Here is a 20,250-nt window from a genome sequence, read left to right as displayed (position 1 = left end):
AGGAACAGAGTTAACATTTCAGGATGAAGGATCTTTGAACTGAAAAATTAACTGTTTCTCTTTCCACAGATGCTTCCTGACTTGCTGACTGTGTCCATCATTTACTGTATTTAAATGTAGCTCTTATTCTCTAAATATTTCATTTGGGGAAAATGGTCAAAAGTCGTAAACCCCTCCCCTGACAAAATTGTTCTTCATCTCCAGTCTCACAGTTCGCCTGCAGCAATTATGCATGTTCCTTGTTAATTGCGTCATCCTGTCTGCTGTGTCCTCTTGCCTAGGAGCTGAGCCAAGTCCTCTAACCCGAGACGCTAATCAAAGTTGTGTAACAAGTTCCACCTGTATGGTGAGCCAGAACTGACTGTGGTCAGACCAGTAATACAGGTCCAGCTTAATTTCATTATGATAATTTATTGCTGCCTCAAGCTTCTACCAAGTCTCAGTGAGTGATCCTTTTACCTTTCACAGCAGCCTGACCTGCTGAGTTCCTCCAGCACCTTTTGTGTATTGCTCCAGATTCCAGCACCTGCAGTATTTCTTGCATCTCCCTTTCTCCTATGAGCTGGGAAGTTCTGAGTTTAAGTCCTGCTCCAAAGACTTCAATGCAAAATCTATACTGAGGCTCCAGGCAGGATACAGAGTGAGTGCTGCACTATCACAGATGATATGTTAAACCAAGGACCTGTCCATTCTTCTAAGGTGATTCATTTTTGTGTATTTTAGTATTGGTATTGGTTTATTATTGTCACTTGCACCGAGGTACAGTGAAAAACTTGTCTTGCATACCGATCATACAGATCAATTCATTACACGGTGCAGTTACATTGAGTTAGTACAGAGTGCATTGAGGTAATACAGGTAAAAACAATACAGTACAGAGTAAAGTGTCACAACTACAGAGGAAGTGCAGTGCAATAGGGTGCAAGGTCACAACAAGGTAGATCGTGAGGTCATAGTCTATCTCATCGTATAAGGGAACCGTTCAATAGTCTTATCACAGTGGGGTAGAAGCTGTCCTTAAGTCTGGTGGTACGTGCCCTCAGGCTCCTGTATCTTCTACCCAATGGAAGAGGAGGGAAGAGAGAATGACCCGGGTGGGTGGGGTCTTTGATTATGCTGGCTGCTTCACCAAGACAGCGAGAGTCCAAGGAGGGGAGGCTGGTGTCCGTGATGCGCTGGTCTGTGTCCACAACTCTCTGCAGTTTCTTGCAGTCCTGGGCAGAGCAGTTGCCGTACCAAGCCGTGATACATCCAGATAGGATGCTTTCTGTGGTGCATCGGTAAAAGTTGGTGAGAGTCAAAGGGGACAAACCAAATTTCTTTAGCCTCCTGAGGAAGTAGAGGCACTGGTGAGCTTTCTTGGCCGTGGCATCTACGTGATTTGACCAGGACAGGCTGTTGGTGATGTTCACTCCTAAGAACTTGAAGCTCTCAACCCTCTCGACCTCAGCACCGTTGATGTAGACAGGTGCATGTACACCGCCCCCTTTCCTGAAGTTAATGACCATCTCATTTGTTTTGTTAACATTGAGGGCAAGGTTGTTGTCATGACACCATTCCACTAAGCTCTCTATCTCCTTCCTGTACTCCGATTCATCACTGTTTGAGATACGGCCTACAACGGTGGTATCATCTGCAAACTTGTAGATGGAGTTAGAGCAGAATCTGGCCACACAGTCATGAGTGTATAGGGAGTAGAGTAGAGGGCTGAGGATGCAGCCTTGTGGGGCACCAGTGTTGAGAATAATCATGCTGGAGGTACTGCTACCTATCCTCACTGATTGCGGTCTGTTTGTTAGAAAGTCAAGGATCCAGTTACAGAGGGAGGTGTTGAGTCCTAGGTCTCGGAGTTTGGTGACAATTTTGCTTGGGATTATAGTATTGAAGGCAGAGCTGTAGTCAATAAACAATAGTCTAACGTAGGTGTCTTTATCCTCACTGTGCAAAGGATCCTCATCTGTACTGTGTAAAAAAAAATCTTTGGCGATATCTTGAAGGAAAGTAGTTGAGTTCTTCCCAATATTCTGGTCAACATTTATTCTTAAAGGAACACCTAAAGTAAAACAGAACTGTACTTTTGAAATTGGACATCACAAAAAATAACTAATTTTCTTCAAATATTTTGGACAGGAAAAATGCTCAAAAATTAAGAAAATTGTGCCTCTCATTGTGAAGTAACACTATTTGCATTTGCAAGTTCAGTTCTTAGATCTTCCTCTTCATCTCTTAGCTCGAACAGCAGGCTCACTTTACCTCCATTCCTAAGACAATAACACGTCAATTTTAAGTCTTCTCTTTTCTGCAGTACTATCATCTATAGTTGCCTCACACTTCAAAGATCACAATGAACAGCAAATCACATCCACCTCTTTTTGTCTGAGGGTCTTGTCAAGGATCATCGTTGGGAAAAATAATCAGCCTTTGCTCCACAACCACAGTTGATTGTGTTACGTTGACATTAGTGTCAGTCCCGAGCTGGTTCTCAGCTAGTTTTCTGATCTGAAACAAAATGGTGTAGTATTTACTCTTTCACAGTTTTAATTGATTAACAGAATATTCTTTGCTCTCTTTATTGTGAATTCCAGTTGTCCTTTTCAATGAATTTTAGTGCAGGTGTGGGTTACTAAGCAGTGAAGCAGATAATTAAATTTGGACAGCTACACATCCTTGGGTTAGTGTCAAGTCCATTTTGTTTGTGGGTTTGTCTGAATGACTTGTATTTCATTTTGTTCAGTTTACAGTCTGTTTTAAAGATCCATTGAGAAAAGAATCCCACAGCTTGGCAGGATATGAAAATTTAGTCATTTTTTATGTGCGATGGACACAAAACTGGCTCTACAATCCTCAATGGGAGGGAGGTAGATCAGGGGAACTAAGTAGCTTTATCAATAGACACTGTCAACATTTCCGGTCTCTCTGCCTTGGCTACCTGGCTACGGGCAGAGTTTTTCTTTATTTTGGTTAATCACTACATCGGTCTCCTATTAGGGAAACAAAATATTTCTTGCATTATAATAATTTTTCATCAAAAAAAGAGGCCAGCAGCATTTCTATGGAATGCACATTCACTAGTTTATGAATACTGATACCCTGAGACTGGGTGGGGTAGTTGTGGGCAGGGATTTGGGATTACACGCACTCCTTCCCCAGTAGGTGTCAGTGTCTTGGGTTTAACCATGTAAATGTACCTTTTACAGCACTCAGGCCCTTGAAAATTGCCTCCCGCCATTGGCTGCCATGACGATTTAGTGCCGTTGCCTTCTGAGATTCTGTCTGGAGAGCCTGCTGGCTTCTTGAGGATAGAACATACCCCTTCTGCTTTCCTTTTCTTCCCCTTCCTAGCCTATCTCTTTTTCCTACCCCCCTTTTCTCCTCCTTACCCTTTGACCCATCCCCTGATGGATCTGCTCTCCCCTCCTCCCCTGCACCTGCCCATCACTACCTCTCACCTGCATCTACCTGTCACCACCTTGTGCCCCCCTGCCCACCCTGTCTCCCCTCATCCACCTGTCACTGCTCTGCTTTTCCCTCCCATACATTGGCCTCCCCCTTTTCCTATCTTCAGTCCTGAAGAATGGTCCTGACCCGAAGCGTTGACCGCCTGCTTTTCTCCACGGATGCTGCCTGGCCTGCTGAGTTCCTCCAGCATCATCGTGTTTTTCATCTAGATTCCAGCATCTGCAGTCCTTTGTTTCCTTGCTGCTCTCCACCCTACAACGAGACCTCTGACACAACGTTGATAACTGTTGTACCCTGCTTTCCCTCATGTTGTGCCTTTACCATCTTCTCCTCCTACAACTCCCGTCACCTGCCGTAGTCACAGTGTACGTACCTCATGGAAACAGGCCCATCTGCCCACCGAGCTCATGCTGACCATCAACCACCCACTTACAATAATCCCACTCTGATCCCATTTTATTCCCCCCACTTTCCCATCAACTTCCCCCCCCCTCAGATTCTACTCCATACCTACACATGAGGGACAATATACTAAAAACCTATCAACCTGCACACCTTTGGGATGTGGGAGGATTCTGGAGCACCCGGAGGAAGCCCACACGGTCACAGGGAGGACGTGCAGTTCCCACACTGACAGCACCGGGATCTGCAGAGAAAAAATGTAAATGTTTTTGAACTTGATTGATGAGTAGATAGGTGGCATGGCATCTCCGCACACGCAGTACGCTGCCCAAACACAGAAGATAACAGACTGTCTGCTTGGGCTGTTTTTGGAACAGAGATAATCCAGTGGTCCACCTGCAGTTAATGCTGCTCTTTGGAAGAAACGGTCAGCATGGACTCAGAGGGCCAAAGGGCCTGTTTCTGTGCTGTATGTCTCTCTGACTCTATGACTAGTGTGTAGGTACAGTAAGTAATTAGGAAAGCAGAATGTTCTTGTTGATTGTTGGAGGAATTGACTTTCCAATATTAGCAACACATTACAGAGGCAAAGGAGCTGAACTCTCCATTCAATGGTTACTCAATTTCAACCTATTACTAACATTCCCTTTATTCAACCATTGCCCTCCCCATCTTCTCTACCACTTAGAGTGGCTTCCTCTCTTTCTCAGTTCTGATGAAACAGGGTCTTCAACGTGAAACATTAACTGTTTCTCTTTCCACAGATGCTGCCTGACCTGCTCAGTTTTTCCAGCATTTTCTGTTTCTGCTTGCTTGATTAGAACCTCTTCACCCCAGGTGCACTATGGTTGCAGTGTGTAAAATGCAGTTCCACCATACCCTGTTAGCACCTCCCCAACCTGTTACCTTTACCACCTAGAATGACAAGGGCAACAGGTACATGGGGCTAACACCCATCAGATTGTACACCACCCTGACTTGGAGAATATATCAATGTTCCTCCACTGCTGCTGGATGTAAATCCTGTAACTCTACCTCATAGCAATGTAGAATCTGCAGAAGATTTGCAGTAATTCAAGGAAACAGCTTATCATTTCCACTGAGAGGGAAATTAGAGAGAGGGTATACTTGTTGGTCTTGCCGGCAACAGCTACATCATTTTAATAAGTTAAAAAAAAAGTTGTCTAACTCTACACTACCTACATAGGCATCAACACCTGATATGTCTGGTCTATTTATAATCAAACTTTGATAATCAAACTATCAGATTTTTTGTGTAGAAAATAACCAGCCCCTCTCCCTTACCCTACAACAAAAGATCTCAGTCAGGCAACATTTTTCAATCTGAAAATGAAAAACACTGCAGACACTGAAACTGGAAACACTCAGCAGGCCAGGCAGCATCTGTGGAAAGAGAAACAAAAAAAGACTCCTTTGTGTTCCCTTATTCCTGTGGCTCCCTTCCCCTGCCTTGATGACCTGCCCATCTCCTCTCCTCCCTTCCCCATCCTCTATTCCATGGTCCACTGCCTTCTCCTACCGGATTCCTTCTTCTTCAGCCCTTTGCCTCTTCTACCTGTCACCTCTCAGCGTATTACATCTTCTCCCCCTCCCCCACCTATCTACATTTTCCCTTTCACCTGGACTCGCCTGTCACCTGAACTCACCTATCCCCTGCCTTCTTATTCTGGCTTCTGCCCTCTTCCTTTCCAGTCCTGAAGAAGGGTCTTGGCCCGAAACGTTGACTGTTTATTTCCCTCCATGGATGCTGCCTGACCTGCTGAGTTCCTCCAGCGCATTCTGTGTCTGTGGAAAGAGAAACTGTTAACAATGAGTATTCCTACAATAAAATTTTGCCAAATTGTTAAAGCAACATCTGAATATGTGATTTGGCAATAATGGCAACACAGAAACATGAGGAGATCAGTCAACTACAGTAAAACTCCGATAATCCACTATTTGATCACTCAGAAATCCCAGTACTTCGGCATCTGGCTCAGCAAGTGATGTTTGCCCTGTCCACTCACCAGAGCCCTGGTTTCCGCAACTCCCGTCCACTCACCGGGTCCCTGGTTCCTGTGTTCCCTTCTTACTCACCATGCCCCTGGGTCCTGTGCTCCTCATCCACTTGCTGGGATTCTGGGTCCCGTGCTCCCTTCCCACTTGCTGGGGTCCCAGTTCCTGTACTCCCTTCCACTCACCAGGATCCTGGTTTCCGTGCTCCCTTTAAACTCACCTGCTTCCCTTGGCCACCCGCTCTTGAAACTTTCCTAGTTCACTGAAGTGTTCCTGTGTAACAATTTTCAGAACAGCGAATTAAAAGTCTGTTGAACATTAGTAAAACAATGACCAGTATCCAGAAAATTTGCTAGTCCAGTGCACTAAAATCACAAGTGGATTAATAGAGTTTTACTGTATTCTAATCATTCACTTGGATTGTAGATAATATGCATCTTAAATCTAGTTGCCCACCTCTGTTTGATAGCCATCACCAGAATTCAGAAGTGTCACTCTATACTGGAGATATGGTAGCTACATTTTCTGATGACACAGAGATAGGTAGGAAGGTATGTTGTGAATAGGGCGTAAGGAGCTACACAGGGATTAACTTCTTGGAGAAAAAACTGCAAATGCTGAAAATCTGAAACAAAAACAGAAAATTCTAGAAATTCTCAGAAGTTCAAACAGCATCAGAGAAGAGAGAAAAAGTCAACATTTTTGTTCAAGGACCCCTAATCAGAATTGGAAATGTAAGAAGACAAGCATGTTTTGAGTTTCAGAGGGAGGATATATTAGGTTGAATTAGCAAAGATTTGGCAAATGGAGTGTGGGAAAATGAAAGGGTTATGAAAATAGGTTGAGTGAACTTGGACTTTTGTCCTTAGAGCAACGGAGGATGAGGGGTGACCTGCTAGAGGTGTATAAGATGATGAGAGGCATTGATCGTGTGGATAGTCAGAGGCTTCTCCCCAGGGCTGAAATGGTTGCCACAAGAGGGCACAGGTTTAAGGTGCTGGGGAGTAGGTACAGAGGAGATGTCAGGGGTAAGTTTTTTACTCAGAGAGCGGTGAGTGCATGGAATGGGCTGCCGGCAACGGTGGTGGAGGTGGATACAATAGGGTCCTTTAAGAGACTTTTGGATAGGTACATGGAGCTTAGGAAAATAGAGGGCTATGGGTAAGCCTAGTAATTTCTAAGGTAGAGATGTGTTTGGCGCAGCTTTGTGGGCCAAAGGGCCTGAATTGTGCTGTAGGTTTTCTATGTTCTAAAATGTGAAATTGTCCATTTTGGGACAAAAAATAAAAATGAATCATGTTATCCAAATGGTGAGAGACTTTAGAGGCCTGAGATGCAGAGATCTGGGTGTCCCGGTGCATAATTTGCAAAAGGCTAGTTTGTAGGTACAGTAACTTATTAGGAAAACTAACAGAGCGATATCATTTGTTGCAAGGGGAACTGAACAAAGGGAGGGAGGCTATGCTTCAATTATATAGGGCATTGGTGTGACCGCAACAGGATGGAAATGTGTTGGAAACAATTCAGAGAAGTTTTAACAGCCTTATACCTGGAATTGGGGAGATTGTCCCTTTTGAGAAGCATTAGGACAGGCTAGGCTTGTATCTGCTGGAATATAGGAGAGTGAGAGGTAACTTGATTTAAACATAAAAAACCTTGTTGGAGACAGACGTGGATAAATTTTTGATAAGCAAAGGGGTAAAAGGTTACTGGAGGTAGGCAGGAATGTGGATTTGACGTTACAGTCAGATTAGCCACAATCTTCTTGACTGACAGAGTAGGATTGAAGGGGCTACTCCTGCCCTTAAATTTAAAATGTAATAACAAAGCTCGATTGAGGGGTAGTTCAGGCTATCCTGCTGGAATTCTTATGGTCTTTTGCCTCTAGCATTTATTTAAGAAAAGGTTTCAACCATCCACAACTTTAGGAGTTCCCAAAGCATTTCTTAGCTGGTCATCCAAGCTCCCATAATCAGCATAGTGATAGAAGCCAAATCTGTTCTTGGGATGTTAACCAAAGGATAAATATTGGCCATAACACCAGGGCTAACTCGTATGTTCCGCTACGTATACTTGGATGGCATCATTTTGCAACTGTGCAACTGTTTAACAGTTTATACCCATGGATTGATTTCATAATTACAGTAGAAGGACTTCTTAGCCACCATTACTATCAACCTAAAACCGTTGAGTGGAACAAATACTTTTGTTAAGAAACCCCCTGGGTTTACCATTTTGAATCTGGATTTTTTTTTTGCTACAACTATCTGTGATACAAAGTCAATAAACCATTTTATAAAGATATTGGATGGTACTTTCATAAATAATTAAAGGTTACATGCCTAGAAATTTATTCCCAGTTGGTGGCTCGAGATGAACTATGTAGTTATGGTTGTCAATGGAAATTAATTTTAGAGTCACAGGACAATGTGATGTCGCCATTATATGGTGCATTCAGCATTGCCAGCTGGGATGAATTACTGGGCAATAGGAATTAGGCTGTGGTTCATCAAGTTGCAGAGAGGGTATTGTTTTGGTAGCTCATGGACTGTTGCAGGTCTAATGGGTGCAATTGTCTGGGTGGTTGAAAACATTCTGCGATTCCAGAGGCTGGAACATTGAATAATACAGCATAGGAACAGGCTCTTCAGCCCACGATGTCTGTGCTGACCATAATGCCAATCTAAACTAATCCCATCTGTCTGCACAAGGTCCATATCCCTCTGTTCCCTGCATGTTTATGTGTCTGTCTAAATGCTTCTTAAACTTTGCTCTTATATCTGCTTCTACCAATTCCCATGACAGCACGTTCTAAGCACCTACGTGTGGGGAAAAAAACCTTGCCTTATGTCTCCTTTAAACTTTCCCCCTCTCTCTGAGGTAAATAGAAATTGTTTTCTGAGGTGTAATCTCACTGAATCCAATTTGTATTTGTTTTCATCCTTATTTCTTTCAATCCCATATAATGAACCAAATGTTTGATGATGTAGCTTCAATTTGTAATGGACATTAATTCTAATTTATCTACCTGCAATTTATTAAGAGGTATTTCGCTTTTAGCAATAACAGGATGGTATTCTGCGTAATGAAATGTGTGATCTTTTAAGATTGATTGCATTCAACCTGTTTTTTCTTGGATGACGAATTACCTTCCTTCTAACATTAGGTTGTCTCTGTGCTGCTACTGTTGGTGTCTCATTTGTCTTGTGATTTGGTGACTTTAGGCTGTAACTTAAATTCAATCCACATTACATTCATTTCATTACATGAGTGTAAATGCATTGCTATACCAGGTATGTGTATGTGTAATGTCCTATACAGTAAGTCTGTAAGTGGCTTCACCCCGTAAGAAACTACCTTTCAGTGTTATGAGAGTCAAAAAAAAGTGCAGTTGCTGGAAATCTGAAATAGAGACAGAAAATGCTGGCTATACTTTACAGGTCAGACAGCATCTGTGGGAAGAGAAACAGAGCTAACATTTCAGCTCAAAGACCCTTCATAAGAAGGTACTTGACCTGAAATATTAACACTGTTTCTCTTCCCAGAGATGCAGCCTGACCTGCTGAGTGCCCTATCAGTGATATGTTGCACTTACTTTGAAATACATACATAACTAGATATGTTTCTGAGGAAGGTGACTTAGCTTTAACATTGAGTGCAGGAACACTTATCTTCAGCATGTGTTTGCACGTTTACTTGGCACATTAGAATAACTCCACTGTTTCCAGCTGGTTATCTTGCTGGGGTAAAGTGAAGGTTCAGCCTGGTTTTTTTGTACTTGCACTTGGCTTGCATTCAGTTCTTGAACCAACCTGCACAACCCTAATCACTACCACAGTATAGCAACACTGTGACCACTTGGACCATTTTGCAGTGTAATGGACTTCGTTTTCCCTTTTTTTGTTCTAATTGCGTTCTTCTTGTATAATTTTGTATAATTTATGTTGTTAATGTTTTCTTGTGAATGTTGCGTATCTGATTGCTTGTGACGCTGCTGCAAGGAAGTTTTTCATTGCACCTCTGCTTGCATGTACTTGTGTGCATGACAATAAACTTCACTTTGACTTCGACTTCAACTTGATCACAGCTCTGACTGGAAGTAAAATGATACTGATCCACCATCAGCCACTTTCCATTTCATAATGCAGTATGTGAAATGCATAGTGTGTGCTTATCATTCTGGCAGTTCACACTGTCCAGTGCAAGTTACATCAGCAAAGTCTTATTTAACTCTGTCTGCATATTTAATGCTGAGTGTTCAGGGAAATATCTAATGCAATGTAAATACCTATTAAACCCTGTATCTAAATCTATATCTGATGTGCAGACAACATTACTTCAATGACTCATACATTGTGAGCTTTACTTCAAAGGAGTGTGTACATATCCTTTCTATCAATCCTGAATAATGAACCATATGTGTTTAATGACGTAGATTCAGATTGTACCGGGCATTAGCTCCAATTTATCTACTTGCAACTTATCAAAAAGTATTGCACTTTTAACAATGACTGGGTGGTATTCCTTTAAAAATTCCTTCCTTCCCTTCAGCGATGTTACCACAGTGTTATAACTTGCCCTAATACTGTTGTGAAAGCTACACAAAGGAAGAAATCTTCAACTGTAAAGTTTGTCAGGCCGCCCTGTGAAAACCGCCAATGAAACTGAGAGTAGCAGCGTCAGGATGTTCTCTGTTGATCTGTTACAGGTTCTCTAGGTTGGTGGCATTTAGTATTGTAGGTGTGATGTCGGCAGAGCTAGTTCTTAAAGGAACATCCCACAATGAAAGCAGCATTCCAGGTACAGGGGAGACTTGCTAGTAATTATATAGAATAGCTGAGTGACACCGTGTAGAATCAGGATCTTTGGCCAGCGATGTCCATGCCAATCGTTAAGTACCCATCTATACTAATCCTTGGTCCGTAGCCTTCTATATGGATGCTGCAATCAAGGGAGGGAGAGTACTCATGGGGCAGAGATGGTGGTAGTCATAGAGATATAGACAGTCTTGGTGGAGGCATATTCTTTGTGCTTAGGGGCTTGGAGATCCTCTGGGCGCTCCTGGTAGGAGATTGCCAGGGAAGTCTCTTCAAGGCCATGGGTGCAGTGTGGGGAAGCCTGCAACAGAGTCCATTGCCCACTCCAGTGGCCTAAAAGCTGAGTAGAAGTAGTTTTCTCTCCTTGAAGGTGGAACTTGGGTGACCACTGGAATGCAACAGTGAGCAGCAAACTGAGAGATATGGCGAAGACCTGCAGAGCCTGAGACTGGGGAGGCTAAGAATAAATGTAACCATGACCTTTAGGGGCGAAGTAGTCAAGTCTCACATGTGAGGCTGTATTTAATATTGCAGGAAGTCACAGATCTCTGTGAGGACAAAGACTGCAGTCGGCCCTTTAAATAGCATGGTTGGAAGGAAACAGTTGTTAGCAAAACCTGTTTGTGTGTGAATAAGTAAGAAGTGTTTTTGTTCAGTCCAGTGACAGTGCTGGAGACAAATATTGCATGTCAGGCAACGTTATTTGAGAGAGTTAATGCTGAAGATAAAACTTGAGTGCAAACAAAAATCTCACCAAAGAGTCAGCAGTCAAATTTCCCAATGGGTACAAAAATTTTCTGGAGACACGAGACTGCAGATCCAGGAATCTGGAGCAACAAACAATCTGCCGTAGGAACTCAGTGGGTCGAGCAGCATCCGTGAGGGGAAAGGAATAGTCGACGTTTCGTGTTGAAACCATGCATCAGGACAAAAAAAGTTCTCTCCTCCGGGTTCAGCATTCACCCTCCTCTCTTTGACAGCACTAACAGCATTTGTGTTATAGAGTCGTAGAGTCAAACAGCAAAGAAATGGGCCCTTAAGCCCACCTCATCCATGTCGACTTTCTTGCCATATACACTAATCCCATTTGCCCGCATTAGGTCTGTATCCTGCCTATTCAAATGCCTCTCTAACTGCCTCTTAAACATAGCAATTGTATCTGATTCCTCCACTGCCTCCTCTGGCGGTGCATTTCAGAAATCAACCATTCCCTCGTGCAAAACAAAAACCTTCCCCTCAAACCCCCTTTAAAACTCTTTCCTCTCACCTTAAACCCAATCCCTGTTGTTTTTGAAACCCCTACCACGGGAAGAAGATTCTGACTATCTATCCTATCGATGCCTCTTATAATTTTATGTACCTCTATCAGGGTATTCCTCAGCCCTCTTCACTCCAGGGAAAACAAGCCCAGCCTATCCAATATCTCCTCATAACAAAGTCCTCCAATCCAGGCCACAGCCTGATTAATCTCCTCTGCACTCTCTCCAGCACAATCACATCCTTCCTGTAGTGTGGTGGCTACAACTGGATTTTCCTGGTCTCCACCCTATCAGGGACACCCCCTTTGTTCTCTCCACCCTTGCCCTTGTCTGCAACTTCAGACACACGCTTTCTCAGTTTTCCAGGTCCAAGGTCATTGACCCCAAACGCCAATTCCGTTTTCCTCGGGTTGACTCTCGGGTGACTGTCTGAGTATCTCCAGCACTTTTTGATTTTACTTCAGATTTCCAGCTTCTCCATTGTTTCTGCTGCTCAACATTTTTATACTGCATTGGCTGTAATTTTTAAAATTCATTTTCCAGGGCTGAGTGTTTCTAGCAAGGCCAGCATTTATTGCGCATCCCTCGTTGCCCTTAAGGAGGTGATGGTGCACCATCTTCTTAAACTACTGCAATCTTTCTGGGGAAAGTAGTCCCACTGTGCTCTTGGGAAGGGAGATCCAGGATTTGGACCCAGCAAAGATAAAGAAACAGGATAGTGTGCGCCTTAAGAGGGAACCTGGAGGTGGTGGTGTCCCAATGGAACTGCTGCCCCCGTCCTTGGTGGTAAAGGTGGCTGGTTTGGGAGATGCTGTCAGAGTAGCCTGGGCGAGTGACGGCAATGCATTTTGTAGATGGTACACACTGCAGCCGCCACGTGTTGGTGGTGAAGGAAATAAATGTTTAGGATGATGGATGGGTTACCAGTCAACTAAGCTGCTTAGGTAGCATCAAGCTTCTTGGGTTGTTGGATTTGTGCCCATGAGGGCAAGTTAGGGGTGGCCCCTCAGACTCAAAATGCTGCACACACTTAGCAGGTCAGGCAGCATCTAAATGAGGGAAACTGAGATAAAATTAACTTGTTTTCCCTCTTCCAATTTTGATGAAGGATCTTCAGCTTGAAACCTTTCCTCTTTACACAGATGCTGCCTGGTGTGTTTTGTTAAACTGAATTTTCTGCAGTTTTCATTCTTGACTTGTGCCTTGTAAATGGTGAAAAGTCTTGGGGTGTCAGGAGGTGGGTTATTTGCCACAGGACACCCAGCCTCTGACTTGCTCGTGTAGCTGGACCATTTGAGGTTCTGGTCATCACCAGGATGTTGAAGGTGGGGGACTCAGCCACAGTAATGCCATTGAATGTCAAGGGCAGGTGGTTATGTTCTTTGTTGTTTGAGATAATTAGTACCTGGAATTAGCTTGAATGGCCTTTAACCACCTTCCCTTGTACAAGGTTTGGCTCTAGCCATTGGAGTTTATTCCACTTGATTCCCATTGACCTTCTGTTTCATCAGTGTCACACTTGGTCGAATGTTGTCTTGACGTCAAGGGCAGTCACTCCTGTCTAACCTCTGGAATTCAGCTCTTTGGGTTCTTGTTTGGAACAAGGCTGTAATGAGGGCTGCAGCCAAGTGGTCCTGGCAAAGCCTAAAATGGGCATTGGTGATTATGTTGTTGGTAAATAAATGTCATAACATTTTCAACAATCCCCCCTTTAGTTGATTAATTGTCCGCCACCATTCACAACCAGGTGTGGCAGGACTACAGAACTTTGATCTAATCTGTTGGTTGTGAGACCACTCAGCTCTGCATGCTGTTTTTGTTGTTCAGTATGTATTGCAGTTTCACCAGGTTGGTACATAAGTTTTTACGAATGGCTGATCCTAATCCCAGCATGCTTTTCTGCACTGCTGTTTGAACCAGAGTTGATTCTGTTGCACAATAGTAATGATGGAGCAAGGGATGTGGTACCATGAGGTTAGATTGTGACAGTGTACACTTGCGCTGCTGCTGCCCATAGTCCACAGTGCCTCATGAATGCCCAACAGCAAGGCCCATCATACACCTCATTTTTCGTCTGGGCACGTTGTGGCCTGCAGGACTCAATATTGAATTCTCCACTTTCAGCTGATTTGAATACAAATATGTCAGCATGTGGCTTGAACAGTGCTTTGATATGTTATAAAAAAGTACTGTACCATCTGCTTTATATGTATAAAACATAACCTTATTACTTTACATTGAACTGATCATGCACTAACAAATATATCTCTGTGGTGTATTCTAATTGCAATAATCTGCTGGAGTTACATTGCTAGATGTCGTATTATCATATTAGATGTAGTGTCTGTACACATAGCAATGTCTGTACCCAATGGAAGTGAAGCATTGTCTATGTTGGATACCATGTTGGCACATCACAATGTCTGCACACATTGACGGTTACAGTATTTATGTTTTTAATGCGGTGTGCATACATTGTAACATCTGCATCCATTGACGGTACAGCATTTATGTTTCTAATGCAAGGGGCACACATTGCAGTGTCTGCACCCAGTGACAGTATTTATGTTTTAAATGCAGAGTGCACACACATTGTAACATCTGCTGCCATTGACAGTACAGCATTTATGTTTCTAATGCAGGGGGCACACATTGCAGTGTCTGCACTCAGTGACAGTACAGTATTTATGTTTTAAATGCAGAGTGCACACACATTGTAACATCTGCACCCATTGACAGTACAGCATTTATGTTTCTAATGCAAGGGGCACACATTGCAGTGTCTGCACCCAGTGACAGTACAGCATTTATGTTTCTAATGCAAGGGGCACACATTGCAGTGTCTGCACCCAGTGACAGCACAGTATTTGTTTTAAATGCAGAGTGCACATATTGCAATGTCTGCACCCCAGTGACAGTATATTTTGTTTTGAATGCAGTGGGCACACATTGCATTGCCTGCACCTAGTGACAGTGACTTATTATCTATAACTGGGTGCCCTGTCTGTGCATTGCAATGCCTGTACCCGTTGGCAGTGCACTATTATCTGCATTGAATGCGTTCACATTGCAATGTCTGCACCCGGGGCCAGGGCTCCAGGTGGGCTGCGCCTCACGTTGTGACTGCAGCAAACAGGACTCTGGAAATTCGGAGGGAAGGGGGGGCGGTGTGTTCACTATACATGACTTCTATTCCTATCGTGGTTAAACAAGTTTTAACTATACCAAGATCGTAAAAGATAATTTATAGAATGAGTGACTGATAAGCCAGCACCCACAGAATGTTTATACTTCGGGGAGGAGTATTTTTGTAGCTGTAACACCCCCCCCCCCCCACCCCCGGTCTTATTTCCAGAGGGCGGGTGGCAGCAATTGAACGAGTTCATCCCCGCGCAGTCCGGTGAATCGAGTAGCGAGCGGGGCGGGGAGCCGCGGATCGTGCGGCGCACAGGCCGGGGAATCGAGCGCCGCGCGGACCGGCGGGTCGAGCGGAGCGGAGGCAGTGCGGGAGGCCAGGGGCTCGGCGCCCGGCAGCGCCTCAGGCAGCGCAGGGCAGGGCAGGGCAGGGCAGGGCGGCTCGGCTGCATCGCGACCCCGCTGTTAATTCGCATCTTTGTGTCTGTGCCCCTCTCCCTGTCCCCAGGTGCAAGGCTCGGTGGAAGGCATGCTGGAGAAGCTGGAGCTGGACGATGAAGGTGAGCGCCGTTCCCGAACGGGGGGGGGGCAACCGCCGGCAGCTGGGCTCCGCTCGGCTGGATCTGCCCCACAGCTGGGCGCAGTTTCAATCCACCCCTTTGTTCTCTTTCTACCCACTCCCCCCCTCCTCTCCCCCCTCCTCTCCCCCCCTCCTCTCCCCCCCTCCTCTCCCCCCCTCCTCTCCCCCCCTCCTCTCCCCCCCTCCTCTCCCCCCCTCCTCTCCCCCCCTCCTCTCCCCCCCTCCTCTCCCCCCCTCCTCTCCCCCCCTCCTCTCCCCCCCTCCTCTCCCCCCCTCCTCTCCCCCCTCCTCTCCCCCCTCCTCTCCCCCCTCTCCCCCCTCCTCTCCCCCCTCTCCCCTCTCCCTCCCCCCCTCTCCCCTCTCCTCCCCCCCCTCTCCCCTCTCCCTCCCCCCCCTCTCCCCTCTCCCCTCCCCCCCTCTCCCCTCTCCCTCCCCCCCCTCCTCCCCTCTCCCTCCCCCCCCTCTCCCCTCTCCCTCCCCCCCCTCTCCCCTCTCCCTCCCCCCCCTCTCCCCTCTCCCTCCCCCCCCTCTCCCTCTCCCTCCCCCCCTCTCCCTCTCCCTCCCCCCCTCTCCCCTCTCCCTCCCCCCCTCTCCCCTCTCCCTCCCCCCCCTCTCCCCTCTCCCTCCCCCCCCTCTCCCCTCTCCCTCCCCCCCCTCTCCCCTCTCACCTCCCCCCCCTCTCCCCTCTCCCTCCCCCCCCTCTCCCCTCTCCCTCCCCCCCTCTCCCCTCTCCCTCCCCCCCCTCTCCCCTCTCCCTCCCCCCCCTCTCCCCTCTCCCTCCCCCCCCTCTCCCTCTCCCTCCCCCCCCCTCTCCCCTCTCCCTCCCCCCCCTCTCTCCCCTCTCCCTCCCCCCCCTCTCCCCTCTCCCTCCCCCCCCCTCTCCCCTCTCCCTCCCCCCCCTCTCCCCTCTCCCTCCCCCCCCTCTCCCCTCTCCCTCCCCCCCCTCTCCCCTCTCCCTCCCCCCCCTCTCCCCTCTCCCTCCCCCCCTCTCCCCTCTCCCTCCCCCCCCTCTCCCCTCTCCCTCCCCCCCCTCTTCCCTCTCCCTCCCCCCTCTCCCCTCTCCCTCCCCCCCTCGTCCCTCTCCCTCCCCCCCCTCGTCCCTCTCCCTCACCCCCCTCGTCCCTCTCCCTCACCCCCCTCGTCCCTCTCCCTCACCCCCCTCGTCTCTCTCTCACCCCCCCGTCCCTCTCCCTCCCCCCCTCTCCCCTCTCCTCCCCCCCTCTCCCCTCTCCCTCCCCCCCTCTCCCCTCTCCCTCCCCCCCCTCTCCCCTCTCCCTCCCCCCCCTCTCCCCTCTCCCTCCCCCCCCTCTCCCCTCTCCCTCCCCCCCCTCTCCCCTCTCCCTCCCCCCCCTCTCCCTCTCCCTCCCCCCCCTCTCCCCTCTCCCTCCCCCCCCTCTCCCCTCTCCCTCCCCCCCCTCTCCCCTCTCCCTCCCCCCCCTCTCCCCTCTCCCTCCCCCCCCTCTCCCCTCACCTCCCTCCCACCCCTCTCCCCTCTCCCTCCCCCCCCTCTCCCCTCTCCCTCCCCCCCCTCTCCCCTCTCCCTCCCCCCCTCCTCACTCTCTCCCCTCTCCCTCCCCCCCCTCCTCACTCTCTCCCCTCTCCCTCCCCCCCTCCTCACTCTCTCCCCTCTCCCTCCCCCCCTCCTCCCCCCTTCCCCCCTCCCCCCCCCCCTTCCCCCCCCTCTTCCCCCCCCCTCTTCCCCCCCCTTCCCCCCCTCCCCCCCTTTCCCCCCCCTTTCCCCCCCCCCTCCCCCCTCCCCCTTTCCCCCCTCCCCCCCTTTCCCCCCTCCCCCCTTTCCCCCCTCCCCCCCTTTCCCCCCTCCCCCCCCTTTCCCCCCCCTCCCCCCCCTTTCCCCCCCCTCCCCCCCCCTTTCCCCCCCCTCCCCCCCCCCCCCTTTCCCCCCCCCTCCCCCCCCCCTTTCCCCCCCCCTCCCCCCCCCTTTCCCCCCCCTCCCCCTTACACACAATATTTGCAAGTGTGTTTATAATGAATAGTTGGCTCAAATTCAGACCCCGTTATTTCAGTAATGTCCATATATAACCCTAAAATGAGCAATACTTTTAACAGGAAATTATAGGCATTTATTCCTTGCTCACTCTCCTTCATGCAACCCTGCCCCTCCTCCCCCCTCCCACGCACCCTGGCCCCTCCTCCCCCTCTCACTTGCGCACGTCCTCTCCCCTCGCCCCGTCTTCTCCACCTCCTCTCCCTTGCTCACCCCCACTCTCTTCTCTCCTCCTCGTTCACCCCCGCTCCCTCTGTCCACTCATCCCTCCGCACTCTTCCTCACCCCAGCTGCATTACATGTATGTGTAACATATTGCTGGTGTACGTTCTGTTCACACTATTTGAGCAATGACCACATGTAAACCTAAAGTGAGCAATGTTTGTTGTCGTGCAGTACATTGGCTATTCTCTCTTTCTTGTAATTTATAATTTTTGGTAATTTTCCCTTCATTTATTTCCTTGTTCCTACCAACGCACCCATTTCTCCCATTCATACGTTTAGCTGAATATGTGTCACTAGAGGAGTTTAATCAATACATTTTTTAATACGGTTTATATTACGGTTTTGCTTCCAGGAATACTTTGTCTACTATGTACAGTCGTATGGCACTGGTGCAGCAGAAGGGTTTAGATTTACTGCTGCTCTTCTGTTTGACTTTCACTGCTGCGTATGTTCTGTTAGTAATCGCTGTGAACTGTTGCTAGCCATCACAATGTTTGAGCAAGAGCTGTGAATTCTAATTGGAAGGAAAGGATGTGCTTTATGTGTGGTGTAAGATCATTGATGGATTAAAAGACTAATTGTGCGATTTTTCTCAAAAGGGGCCTTTTACTTCTTCCCCTAAAGCTGCAAAACCAAAGCAGATGATTCATAAGATGTGAGCTGGAATTGCAGTATTTCTGAAATGCAGATTTTTGAGAAAAAGAAAAAATGAGATTCAGAAGTGCCACATTATGCAGATTTTATAGGAAGCCACGAAAATCATTAGCTCTGGATGAGACCCTGGATAAAACTATTGTAGCCAAGTATTTGTCAAAAAATGCAATCTCATTGAAAAGCATGATTCTTGCTTTGCCATACTAACTTCCTTTTAAAAGGTATTATTAGTGGATGGAGATGTATATTTTCTTTTTATAAACTAAAACTTTGTTTTTGGCTTAGCCTGGTCTCGTAGGGTTAGACGTTAAATAAATTTGACATTCCATTCGAAGGCCTAAAAGTAAAAGGAGTAGCTGATTTTTTAAAAATTAAAAACTGGCTTTTGAACAAGATTCCCATTCAATTTTTAGTTGAAATATTTTTATGTATCTAAGTTACACGTCTGTTTGTCAGCATAAAACAAATTCTTTACAAAACTTCTGCACTTCCTATATATATGCAGAATATTTTGTATACTGGTGTGTGTATGATTATACATTACGTACGGTTGTGTGTCAGTGTTTTACATGTAACCCTTAACTGATGAATATTTAGATGCTTTACCAATATATTTCATTCCAGAATACTGTGTGCACGGAGAATTAAAAAACAGTTGGAATGAAAATATTTACACTACAACTTAGTTAACTGTTAACTCAGCTCTATTGATTAGGGAAAGAAAATGCCTGAACGCAGCTTTATGGAAGCTATTGATTTCTAAAATGGCCTGTCTAGGTGAAGAGGCTGTCTGCCGGGGTTGATTTCAAATTTGAGGCTGAAGATCAATTCACTTGCTTTCTGTGCTCATGTTGTTTTAAATATTGTCTAATTTAGAAACGTCGGCATCCTTTGCCATGACTGAACATATCATACTCCTCTATCTAGCTGGTTAGGGCTGCATTCTTCTGCTTCATTCTTAACTATCCATCCTTAGCCAGATAATCACCAGAAAATATTCTCTTTCCACTCCTGTACTATTACCTCTGATGTCCCCTTCAAGGAATTATACTTGGCACTTCTTAGACCATAGAACGTAGAATGTTACAGCACAGTACAGGCCCTTCGGCCCACGATGTTGTGTTGACATTTTATCCTGCTCTAAGATCTATCTAACCCTTCCCTCCCACATAGCCCTCCATTTCTCTATCATTCATGTGTCTATCTAAGAGTCTCTTAAATGTCCCTAATGTATCTGCCCCCACAACCTCTGCCGGCAGTGCATTCCACGCACCCACCACTCTATGTGTAAAAAAAAAGCTTACCTCTGACATTCCCCTTATGCCTTCCTCCAATCACCTTAAAATTATGCCCCCTCATGTTAGCCATTTTCGCCCTGGGAAAAAGCCTCTGACTGTCCACTCAATCTATGCCTCTTATCATTTTGTACACTCTTTATCAAGTCACCTCTCATCCTCCTCTCCAAAGAGAAAAGCCCTAGCTCACTCACCCTATCCTCCTAAGACATGCTCTCCAATCCAGGCAACGTCCTGGTAAATCTCCTCTGCACCTTCTCTAAAGCTTCCACATCCTTCCTATAATGAGGCAATCTGAACTGAACACATTTATTTCTAATTTACATGCTACTCCTTTACGACATCAGTCAGAAACATTCTGCACTCATTTGCTGATGACACCAGGCTCTAATATCATCTCTCT

The 20,250-nt window shown here is 46.6% G+C and overlaps 1 protein-coding gene across 4 annotated transcripts in view; it reads left to right on the top strand.

Moving 5' to 3' along the window:
* LOC127571043 (5'-AMP-activated protein kinase subunit gamma-2-like) overlaps positions 1 to 20,250 on the top strand; it is a 388,107-nt gene that overhangs the window by 302,276 nt on the left and 65,581 nt on the right. For all 4 annotated transcript variants that reach the window (XM_052017046.1, XM_052017048.1, XM_052017047.1 and 1 more), the window contains one exon: positions 15,597 to 15,648. In XM_052017046.1, coding sequence (XP_051873006.1) covers positions 15,597 to 15,648 — 52 coding nt within the window. The remainder of the gene's footprint in view (positions 1 to 15,596; positions 15,649 to 20,250) is intronic.

The sequence above is a fragment of the Pristis pectinata genome, chromosome 5, assembly GCF_009764475.1.
Source record: "Pristis pectinata isolate sPriPec2 chromosome 5, sPriPec2.1.pri, whole genome shotgun sequence".
Lineage (NCBI taxonomy): Eukaryota > Metazoa > Chordata > Chondrichthyes > Rhinopristiformes > Pristidae > Pristis > Pristis pectinata.
This window is presented reverse-complemented; position numbering and strand designations above follow the sequence as displayed.